The sequence below is a fragment of the Mercenaria mercenaria genome, chromosome 10 (genome assembly GCF_021730395.1).
Source record: "Mercenaria mercenaria strain notata chromosome 10, MADL_Memer_1, whole genome shotgun sequence".
Lineage (NCBI taxonomy): Eukaryota > Metazoa > Mollusca > Bivalvia > Venerida > Veneridae > Mercenaria > Mercenaria mercenaria.
In genome coordinates, this window is record NC_069370.1 from 24,461,014 (window position 1) to 24,473,327 (window position 12,314).

Below are 12,314 nucleotides of genomic sequence, written 5' to 3' on the forward strand. Positions count from 1 at the left end.
AATAAAACTGAGTGAGAACATTTTTTTTTTAGCTCACCTGTCACATAGCGTGCGTGCGTCAACAATTTCATGTCTGCATGATAGTGGTTTCGTTTATGATTTTATTTTAACCAAACTTGCACACAACTTGTATCACCATCAGATCTTGGTTCCTTTCTTGAACTGGCTAGATCCAATTATGGGTTTCAGAGTTATGGCCCCTGAAAGGGCCACAATTAGCTATTTTGACCTTGTCTGCACAATAGCAGCTTTATTTATGATTTGATTTTTACCAAACTGGCACACAACTTGTATCACCACAAGATCTTGGTTCCTTTCTTGAACTGTCCAGATTCCATTATGGGTTCCAGAGTTATGGCCCCTTAAATGGCCAGAATTAGCTATTTTGACCTTGTCTGCACAATAGCAGCTTCATTTATGATTTGAATTTAACCAAACTTGCACACAACTTGTATCACTATAAGATCTTGGTTCCTTTCTTGAACTGGCTAGATCCAATTATGGGTTCCAGAGTGATGGCCCCTGAAAGGGCCAAAATTAGCTATTTTGATCTTGTCTGCACAATAGCAGCTTCATTTATGATTTGAATTTAATCAAACTTGCACAAAACATGTGTCACCATAAGATCTCGGTTCTTTTTGATCCGGTCAGATCCTACAATGGGTTCCAGAGTTACGGCCCCTGAAAGGGCCAAAATTAGCTATTTTGACCTTGTCTGCACAATAACAGCTTCATTTATGATTTGATTTTAACCAAACTTGCACACAACTTGTATCACCATGAGATCTTGCTTCCTTTCTTCAACTGGCCAGATTCCATCATGGGTTCCAGAGTTATGGCCCCTTAAAGGCCCAAAATTGGCTATTTTGGCTTTTGCAGCCATATAGAGACTTCATTTATGGTTTTATTTGATACGAACTTCCAAAATATCTTCAACAACAATAAATCTTGGATTCCATGACAAAACAGATCAAAGTATAGGTTCCAGAGTTATTTTATATCTGATTACCTCCCCTGATTGTAATCAAAATGAATTTATATCAGTAAGTACTTATAGGACTTATTTGAAATTTTATTATTGTTATTAGTTGGACAGAGACAATCAGGGTAGATAACTATGGACTGGTTTTATTTCAAGTTACCTCCCTTTATTTCAAATTAAAATGGGTATATCTCCATAACTAATGAAGATACTGATCTGAAATTTCTTTTATGTCAACAGATTTATTTGGCAGATCCTTCTTTTGTTCACTTACAATATTTACTTTTTTAATTACTTCCCTTTTACGTTACTATAAATAGCTTATTTTTAGTAACTTTTTTATTATTGGCCGTAGGGAAAAACCGAGACCACTTTTCTTTGGTACAACATGGATGGTACCTCCAGTTTTTAGGTGTATTTTGACATACCTATACCTTGTAAGAATTTTTTTTTCTTTTTGGTTAAATTTCTTCCCTTTGTTGTTCCTGTCCTTTGGACTTCGATATTTTACTGAGGACTTTCTGGTCCTCAAGTGCAATGATAACAGGTGAGCGATATAGGGCCATCATGGCCCTCTTGTTTTAATTACTTCCCTTTTACGTTACTATAAATAGCTTATTTTTAGTAACTTTTTATGCCCCCGAAGGGAGGCATATAGTTTTTGAACCGTCTGTCTGTCTGTTGGTCTGTCAGTCTGTCGGTCTGTCCGCAATTTTCGTGTCCGGTCCATATCTTTGTCATCGATGGATGGATTTTCAAATAACTTGGCATGAATGTGTACCACAGTAAGACGACGTGCAATGCGCAAGACCCAGGTCCGTAGCTCAAAGGTCAAGATCACACTTAGACGTTAAAGGATAGTGCATTGATGGGCGTGTCCGGTCCATATCTTTGTCATCGATGGATGGATTTTCAAATAACTTGGCATGAATGTGTGACACAGTAAGACGACGTGTCACACGCAAGACCCAGGTCCGTAGCTCAAAGGTCAAGGTCACACTTAGACGTTAAAGATCATTTTTCATGATAGTGCATTGATGGGCATGTCCAGTCCATATCTTTGTCATTCATGCATGGATTTTAAAATAACTATGCATGAATGTGTGACACAGTAAGACGATGTGTCGCACGCAAGACCCAGCTCCGTAGGTCAAAGGTCCTAAACTCTAACATCGGCCATAACTATTCATTCAAAGTGCCATCGGGGGCATGTGTCATCCTACGGAGACAGCTCTTGTTTATTATTGGCCGTAGGGAAAAACCGAGACCACTTTTCTGTGGTACAACATAGAAGGTACCTCCAATTTTTAGGTGTATTTTGACATATCTGTGCCTTGTAAGGTTTTTTTTTTCTTTTTGGTTAAATTTCTTCCCTTTGTTGTTCCTGTCCTTTGGACTTAGATATTTTTTCTGAGGACCTTCTTGTCCTCAAGTGCAGTGATAACAGGTGAGAGATATAGGGCCATCATGGCCCTCTTGTTTTTAATTTATTTTTGTAAATGCTAACAATCTAATGTGCATCGATACATGAGTTTTCATGTATTATCATTAACTTGCGAGATAAATCATTTCACTTGTAACGTTGAATGAAATCATTAATAGTTTCAAAGGCCTCTTTTGATTAAATTCTACTTTAATAGGTTAAAGATGAGTTTGTCTTGATCACGAGATTCAGAAAATTCATTTTATTACACATTTTATATCTGGTGTAGGAGTAGAGTAATGTAATTCAGCGCAAAGGGTAATGGGGTGTTGATTTTCTCGCATTCTCATATATCAAATATAATATAAACATTAAAATCTGAGTTCTACACAGAAAAATATTTCGCTAATGTAACAGAGTTTTAAAGGCTATTTTGATTTAATTTTATGAGGAAAAATAAAACAGTAGAGTTTATCCTAAAAGGAGGAGATACATGAAAAAATACTCAGTTGCGCTATCTTGTGATTTGGGGGGTAGGGGTAGCATAACGTAATATTCTCAAATTCTAACGTTTGGGTTTTACATGAGACAAGATTAACGCAAAATTTTTATTCAAAACTAAACGTCATATTTGTCGCTCTGACGTCACTTTAACGTAAATATCGACTTCAACGTTAAAATGAAATTATACACCATTTCAAAGACATTTTTAAATGAAACTATGATGAAAAACAAGCAAATCGATACTTGTTGACTGAACAGAACGAATTAAGAAAACAGTCTGACGGACATGAAATCCTGGTTCATCAAAAATGGACGTCAATAGTCATGTTTGAAGGTTTGTAGAGAAAATAGTTTCAGAAATATCAAAAAGGTAAAATACGCATTCTATGAGGAATATGCTGCATTTTATATTAAACGGAATTTCGAAACGGAACCGAAGAACTTCATATTAGGCACATTCCACCTTAAGCTTGTAGTTAATGTGTTTTATCTCATTTGATCAAGTTGTTCTTGATTTCCATATCACCTTAGGGCATGTCCGTTGTTGCAGTCGCTCGTTTACGGAAAGGTGTGAACGTTTGTATTGAGACACAATGCATGTATGACAAAGGGGATTCAGTGATTAAAATGTGTGACAATCTTGTTTTATTTCAGCAATTATAACTAGTATACAGAATATAAAACAGGAAGATTATTATAATTAAATACAAGAAGACAATACAGTTACATAGGCAATATTTTACTTTATATACTGTACGTAAACATAAAGCTACATCACAGTTGTAAGTATCATTGAAAAAATACAAGTATCATCACGGCACACTATCTTAAAGTCATACTTGGTACATGTTTTAAAGATTTTAGCTAACGGATTTTTTCGATTGCATCCATTAGACCTGTAAGGCGCCACCCTGTAATGACTGATTCTTTTTTTCACATTTCTGTGTGCTTCGACCAGCCAGGCAGCATGGATAGGTTTTAGTCTACTCTAATTCAAATAAATCGTACTTTCTTTAGCCTGCTAACAGTGTAAAAAGTTGATTTCATAATCAGTATGATGTATAATTACAGCAGAAACACATTACATGCTAATAGTTAAGTTTATTTCCGAAAATCTTTGTAAATCTCCGAGAGCCTTATCTCGGACAGCGCTAAACTTAGAAATTAGCGGTCTCGCAAGAGTGCTAATTCACGTCCACGCATTAATTAGATATTTCACCAAAAATTGCGTTAATAAAAATTGTAGGAAGTATCAATCACTATTATTTAACTTTAGAATAAACTGTATTCATTGTTATGATACGATTTTTTAAAATACTACTGCAACTTTTCATGAAGAACATCATCTATGTTGGTACAATTGTCAACACAAGAAGGTGTAGCTGTGTGAGTGTGTGATTGAAAATAATGTAACAACTGTCACCTTTCTTGTTAATGATGTATCACCAGTCAAGCCATATATATTGAAGAATAATTTTCCAGATGCAGTATCAGTGCCTATAGTACTGCTTGTGTTGGAGGGAGGGCCAGGAACCCTGGAGACAGTACACCAAGCTATAAAGAATAATACGCCTTCAGTTGTAGTGAAGGGGTCAGGAAGGGCAGCTGATATTCTTGCATATGCTTACCAGAATTCAAAAGAAGAGGAAATTGCAGGAAATGATCAAGAGGGAAAGCAACAGAAAAAGTATGTTTGGAAAATGCTGTGTTACATTGCTATTCTGTTTTAAGGTGCTGCTGGGATTGGCTTTTAACTCTTGTAAAATGAAGTGAATCTTGGCAGAAATATGATTTCCATTGCACCCAAACATTTGTTTTCATAAAAATGTTTGTTTTGGGTTTACGATTTGTAACAGTATTTCAGTTATGTAACAGTGGGCAGTTAACCTAACCAGTGTTCCTGGATTCTGTACCAGTACAAACCTGTTCTCCAAAAGTAGCTGCCAACTTCCCAGCATGAATCAGAGGTGGAGGACAAATGATTTCAGACACAATGTTTTTTATCAAATTGTCACAGAGAACATACACCCTGTCTGGGGATAGATCTCATGACCCTGAAATCTGTAGATATGCACTTTCCCTATTGAGCTACGTGGGCAGGCACTTTCATAAAAATGATCCTTAAGTAACTCTTCTGCCATTAAAGTAAGTAAATGTGAACATGTAATAGTAACACTTACTGTGAAATCATTAATATTCGTGGGGGACTAATTTTCGTGGTTGAGTCAATCCACGAAATTTAATCCCAACGAACAATTAAAATTCCCATTCATTTTATGTTGAAAAGTTGAAATCCACGAATTCGTATCCCCACGAAATTGCCATTTTGACCAAAACCACTAAGTTTCATGCCCACGAAATTAAATGGTTTTACAGTATTTGAAAGGTTTCGCAGGACTAAATGTATACTTTGTCACTTAAATAAATATCCCTTTTCAATTTTCAGTTGCGTAATTTCAACACCTGTCTCCAAAGATAAAAATAAGACCAATTTTAACAGCTTCCTGCAATCAGAGACTTAAGATAGGTTGTAACAACCAGTGAGAGATTTAGGGATTAACCTGTGTCGAGGTGGTTCTTCAGTTTTCTCCTTACTTTTTTAGGTCTCGTAGATTTATGGATGACTCCCTTTTGGTTGAAGTAGGAAACATGGTGGAACGAGAGTTCAGGAATGATGTAGACACTCATGTTCAAAGAATTAAAGACTGTCTGGAGAAATGTGACCTTATGTCAGTGTTTGAACTAGATAACAAGTCAGGAGTTAAGGAAATTGATGTGGCTATGTTACAGGCACTACTTAAAGGTAAGCATTTTTTAGCCATGTGGCAATTCCTGTACTTCTGTCTTATGTCTCCCGATATGTATTTTGTCTGCCTATCTATCTGTCAAGAGAGTGTTCGTACTAAATTCTAAACTATGGTTGGGATTTCAACAGAACTTTGTATGAAAATTAGTTACCAGTCCCAGTTCTTCCAAACTTTGTCTCTTAGCTATTGTGATGGTGCTGTGTCTGTTTTCCATTGTTGATGGAGCTTTGTCTGTCCTCTCTCAAGTTTATTCCAATGGTTCAGATTGGCTCCTTTCAGGGTTGCAAGGGCTAGAAAAAGGAAAATCTTTAAACAACCTTTTCTCATGAACCACAGGATGGATCTTCAGCAAATTTGGTCAGAAGCATCTTTGTATGGACATCTCTTAAATTTGTTCAAATGATTTGGCTTGACCCCTTTAAGCTCAGGCAGAGTTAAAATAGAAAAAACTTCAGCAACTTCTCATGAACGACTTGTCGTATCATCACTGAACTTGGTCTCTGTCCTTATAATGTTCTTTCTCACTTTTGTCCAAAAAATTCTACTTGGTCCATTTTATGTAATAATTTTGACAAACTTATGGAGACTTTGTTGCATGATTACACACAGTTTCAGTCTTCTGTCGATAAAGGAATATAAATCAGATTATGTTTTAAAGTTATCTGAGAGTGCAGTAGGGCTCTCACCAGGTCAATATGGTATAGCTAACTTACTGAAAAGCCATGTTATGAATATTATAGTTTACTGTGAACACTTGCTATGATCATGCTGGAAATATCAGGTGAACATGCCACAAACACTTTTGATAAAATAGATACACTGGTTGGGAGATGTTTGATGTTCACTTTCACATACAAATCAGATATGCCACAAACAAGTTGCTGCGAACTTCCAGTGAACAATATGCTGCTAATTTCCTGCAAACAAGTGGCTGCAAATTCATTTTTTTATCACCTGTTAGTTTCCTGTGTCATCATTCCACCTCCCCTTACTCCCCTGCTACTCATATACAAATTACCCACCCATATTTATTTAGTGGAAACACTTGCCCTATTTCAAATTGATTTCACCTTTATTTCCCTTGCATGACCATGTCCCAAAACTTTTTAAGCAAGCTGTGTATCTCACTTGAGTGATATAGAGTCATTGCTGCCCTTTTGTAACATGTTTTTATGAATTCTAGGTTGTTTACAGAACTGGAATACCTGACGTCTAAAACTAGGTCACTAGGGCAGATCATTGAAAAACTTTATTCACACTCTTTTACCTGATCTTTGTAAAACCTTGTTGACTCTCAACGGGCTTTCTATTTGATTTTTATCAGCCTTGGTCAGAATAAGTGTCTGTATAAAATCTAGGTTAAATTTCATAATAATTGGGTCATCTTAGATCTAAAATGAGGTCAATTGGTTTATGAACACACCAGAAGCCACGTTTTCTACCCAATATTAATGAAACTTCGCATTGTCTTTATGAATTTTAGGTTTAAATTAAAACTGGGTCAGCAGAAGTAAAAAACAATGTTGCGGGGTATTGCAAAATCTGGTCAAAATATTTGTCTTTATAAAATCTATTTGAAATTTGAAACTTGGTCAGTAGGGTCAAAAACAAGGTCAAAAGGTCAAATCATTGAAAAAACTTAGTATGATGTACTGTTCTACTTGATTTACATGAAACATTGTCAGAATGCTTGTTTTAGTGAAATCTAGGTAAAATTGGATGTTAGGTTATCTGGGGTTAGAACTTTGTCAGGTTAGTGATACAGGGCCTTTGTAGCCCTTTCGTTTTTAGAAAACATCAAACCTCTTTTTCAAAAAATGACTAAAATATTGTTGAAAAGACCCAAATGTTATAATGTTAGTGGATATAAAGGAGACACAACTGTTTTCTAAGCTTTAATCTATAGGAATGGATATTCTATGTACAAACATACAAGTAAGAGAGTGGTCAGTGGGCGGTGCTTATCAGTAGATCTGATAGCTGTGATTCGCCAGTGGACTAGCCTATAATGAACGCATTTTCAAGATAATATTTCTCTGAGTTTACAATACACATGTAATTTGTGTGTAACATTCTTATTTAGGTAGTCCAGGTAATGGAACCTTGTTTGAAGTATATTTTGACAGCACTTCTTTCACTTCCTGTTTGAAAATGTTGCAATTACTTAAAATGTACATGTTTTGCATAATTTAAACACCTGAATTACCAGGATAACAATTTTAGATAAACAGTAATTACAAACAAATATTAATGTTAAACTAATTTAAAAAAGTTATGTTTTTTTAGCTCACATGTCACAAAGTGACAAGGTGAGCTTTTGTGATTGCGCAGCATCCGTCGTCCGTCCATGTGTGCGTGCATCCATCCGTAAACTTTTGCTTGTGACCACTCTAGAGGTCACATTTTTCATGGGATCTTTATGAAAGTTGGTCTGAATGTTCATCTTGATGATATCTAGGTCAAGTTCGAAACTGGGTCAACTGCAATCAAAAACCAAGTCAGTAGGTCAAAAAATAGAAAAACCTTGTGACATCCCTAGAGGCCATACTTTTGAATGGATCTTCATGAAAATTTGTCAGAATGTTCACCTTGATAATATCTAGGTCAGGTTCAAAACTGGGTCACATGAGCTCAAAAACTAGGTCACTATGTCAAATAATAGAAAAAACGACGGCATACTCAGTTCAAAACTGGGTCATGTGGGGACAGGTGAGCGATTCAGGACCATCATGGTCCTCTTGTTTTTGTGGAATAGGCAATGTCAATAGAAGTATCTGTTATAAAGTGCACAATATGTATTTTCAAATGCAAAAAACTCTTACCTAAAATTGTCCTGTCACTCCTTAACAGTTTGGTATGTATTACATGACTTGCAGTAGTCCTTGTAGTATAAAATTCAAAAATGAAAATTCAGTTGACAGAAGAGTTACCTAACATCTTTGTGTGAAGGTTAGAGACTTTTCATAACATTTTTGTGTGAAGTTTAATTCTAGCTTTTATTTTACAGCCAATAAGAATCAGGTGTTTGATCAGTTACGTCTTGCCTTAGCCTGGAATAGAATAGATGTGGCAAAAAGTGACATCTTCACTGATGATAAAAGATGGCCGGTAAGACCAAGCTTTTATATATTTATATACAGAGGATGATATTTCTTTGCAGCTAGACTAGTTTCTAAGGCACATTGTACAGAGCAAAATGTTCTGTTAACATCCATCCACACTTTTCTTTAAACCTGTTAAACTTGGCCTGGATGTTCCTTGGATGGCCCTCTACCAAAGCTGTTCAAGTAATTTTATTCCTTGCAGAACTGTGGTTGCCATGGCAATAGAAATAAAAATTAAGAAAAATTCTTTTCTTGTTGCAATGTCTAATGGTCCTCTACCAGTTTATTCCAGTAATACCCCTGGGGTCAAAACTGTTCACATGTTGATTTTGTTTTACATAGACATGTGGAAAAACTTTAAAATCTTCTAATGTTTTGCTTTGTAAGCTGTATCAGGAATACAGTATCACTTGCAGAAAATATTGATGTTCATGATATATACACATAATCTTAAGTCAAATTCAGAATGACTTTTTTGTATATTTCAGACAGGAAGTTTGGATGATGTTATGTTTTCTGCTTGCAGTTAAACAGGGTAGACTTGTATATTTCGACAGGAAGTTTGGATAGTAATGTTTTCTGCTATATTTCAGACAGGAAGTTTGATGATGTATGTTTTCTGCTATATTTCAGACAGATTTGGAAGAATTGCTATATTTCAGACAGAGTTGGATGATGTTATGTTTTCTGCTATATTTCAGACAGGAATTTGGATGATGTAATGTTTTCTGCTATATTTCAGACAGGAAGTTTGGATGATGTTATGTTTTCTGCTATATTTCAGACAGGAAGTTTGGATGATGTAATGTTTTCTGCTATATTTCAGACAGGAAGTTTGGATGATGTTATGTTTTCTGCTATATTTCAGACAGGAAGTTTGGATGATGTTATGTTTTCTGCTATATTTCAGACAGGAAGTTTGGATGATGTAATGTTTTCTGCTATATTTCAGACAGGAAGTTTGGATGATGTTATGTTTTCTGACTAACTGTATTTCAGACAGGAAGTTTGGATGATGTTATGTTTTCTGCTATATTTCAGACAGGAAGTTTGGAGATGTAATGTTTTCTGCTATATTTCAGACAGGAAGTTTGGATGATGTATGTTTTCTGCTATATTTCAGGCAGGAAGTTTGGATGATGTTATGTTTTCTGCTATATTTCAGCAGGAAGTTTGATGATGTAATGTTTTCTGCTATATTTCAGACAGGAAGTTTGGATGATGTTATGTTTTCTGCTATATTTAAACAGGAACTTTGATGATGTTTAAATGTTTTCTGATTTTCAAGAAGATTTGATGATGAATAATGTTTTTCTGTTATATTTAAACATACAAGGGTAAATTATATGTATTTGTATTTTGTATATTTTCAGAAGGAAAGTTTGAATAATGTTATTTTTCTGCAAATTCAAGTGACAGGAAGTTCGGATGAATGATTTTTTTCCGCCATTTAGTACAGACGAAGTTTGGATGATGATTATTATCTTAATTCGATATATTTCAGACATGTAATTTTGGATGATATTATTAATTGTCTGTCATTCACTACCTTCAAATCAAGGTAATTTGTATATATTCATAAGAAGTTTGATGATGTAAAGTTTTGCTAACTCATTTTTATCAGTAACATTTATAGTTTATCAGTTGTAGTGTATTTTGTCTATATTTCTAATATGGGAAGTTTGTAACTTATTGTTATTATCAGCTTTACTGTATAAAATTCAGAACATGAATAGAATTTGGAGTGATGTTTAATGAAATTTTTTTCTTCAATCTTTATACAACGGATTTATGGATGATTTTTTTTATGCTTATTTGACATGTATTGTTGGGTGCAATGTTATGCTTTGCTGCAGGTAAAATTCAGACAGGAAGTTTGTATAAATTGTATGTTTATTTGCCTTATAATTTAGACAAAGTTGTTGATAGATGTGTGTATCATTTGACTGCTATAAAGTTTTTTTATAAGGTAATAACATGTAATTTTCATAGACATTGGAAAAATTTAACATTTAGGTTGAAAGCTGCATATTCAGAAATTTGGTGATGAAATGCTTTATCTGCTATTTCAGACAGGAAGATTTGATATGTTAGTTTGCGGTATTTTCGACCAAATCTTGGGATGATTATGTATTTAGCTAATTCAAGACAGAAGTTTGTAGATGTTGATCTTCTCGTATATTTCAGACAAAAAAGAGGTTGGCATCTCTGATGTAAGGCTCACACAGTTCCAGACCTGTAGAATACTGTGAAGTAATCAACAATGAATCTATTGGATATATGTTATTTTTAGCTATATTTTTGAAAAGATGAGTATGATATTAGGTTGTTTCTGCTTTGTTCGACAGGAAGTTTGGTTAGTTATGCTTTTCTTAATTATCAGACAGGCAATGTTTGATATCTTATACTTTTCCATGCTATATTTCAGACAGACCCACTTTTGGAGATTTATGTTTTGTCTTGAAATTTCAGACTAGGTAAGTTTTGATGTTTAGTCTTTTCTGCTAATTCAACAGAAGTTTGTTGAATGATATGTTCCATGCATAAGCGACGAAGTTAGAGTAGAAATATTCTGCTTTTTAAAAGTATGCACCTTTATTAGAAACTGTTTTCTTGACATGTGTTATGTTTAGTCAGTTTTCTAAACTATAAACGCTTATGCTTTAAAATAATGTTCAACTTCTAACTGTGTACAAAACATACATCCGATCTGCTTTTGAAGATTAGGCCCTGTTTGGGACAGAAATACAGTTCATTGTAAGGAGTCCTTTTCTAAACATCCTACTTAACTGATGACCTGGTTTCCATCATAATACTTCCAATAAAGTAACCCTGATTATCGGATATTATTATTGCCTCTTTTGGTAGGAAAATGATTTCTTGTATATTATTTTAATGCAATATTGATAAATATAAATTTAAAATAAGTTTTTCACAATCATATGATGTATCAAGAAACAAATTAACTCATGATTTGCAAGAAACTAAAGGACAGAAAATATGAAAATGTTCCATTTCAAAAAAACATGAGGTTAGAATCTCTTTTATATTTATGCTAATGCATTAATTTATTGAACGAAGACACCGTCAATTATAATCTGGTTATCTTTGATATTCTGTAAATACCTCCAATTTTATTGACTTCCCAGTAGATAAATTAATTATGACATTATCGAATTCATATAGCACTTAAAATACGCTGGTTTTTGCTATCGAGAGATTAAAGTCCTTATGACAGTTCAGTATTATGTCTTTTTCAGCATTGTATTGTAAACAAAATAAGTTCTGTCTAAAAATTCATCGAGTAAAGATACTTAAACTCTATTCAGTGATTTAAAATCTTTACAGGAGCGTTCTGAAACCGCTGAAAACGATCTACAAATCGATTCGGGACTTGAAATTCACAGTCGTTTGTCGCGTAAGACAGGGGTTGCTAATTCAGATCTTTAAGAAATGGTACGATGATTAATGGTCTGTGCTTATGATAGGAGATA

General features: G+C 34.4%; 1 protein-coding gene across 1 annotated transcript in view; it reads left to right on the forward strand.

The window, feature by feature from the left end:
* Positions 1-12,314, forward strand: part of LOC123560878 (transient receptor potential cation channel subfamily M member-like 2) — an 84,012-nt gene that overhangs the window by 18,469 nt on the left and 53,229 nt on the right. Inside the window, exons 8-12 of the mRNA XM_053516828.1 lie at positions 4,392-4,596; positions 5,513-5,712; positions 8,724-8,824; positions 9,605-9,779; positions 9,862-9,920. Of these exons, the coding sequence (XP_053372803.1) occupies positions 4,392-4,596; positions 5,513-5,712; positions 8,724-8,824; positions 9,605-9,779; positions 9,862-9,920 (740 nt within the window). The remainder of the gene's footprint in view (positions 1-4,391; positions 4,597-5,512; positions 5,713-8,723; positions 8,825-9,604; positions 9,780-9,861; positions 9,921-12,314) is intronic.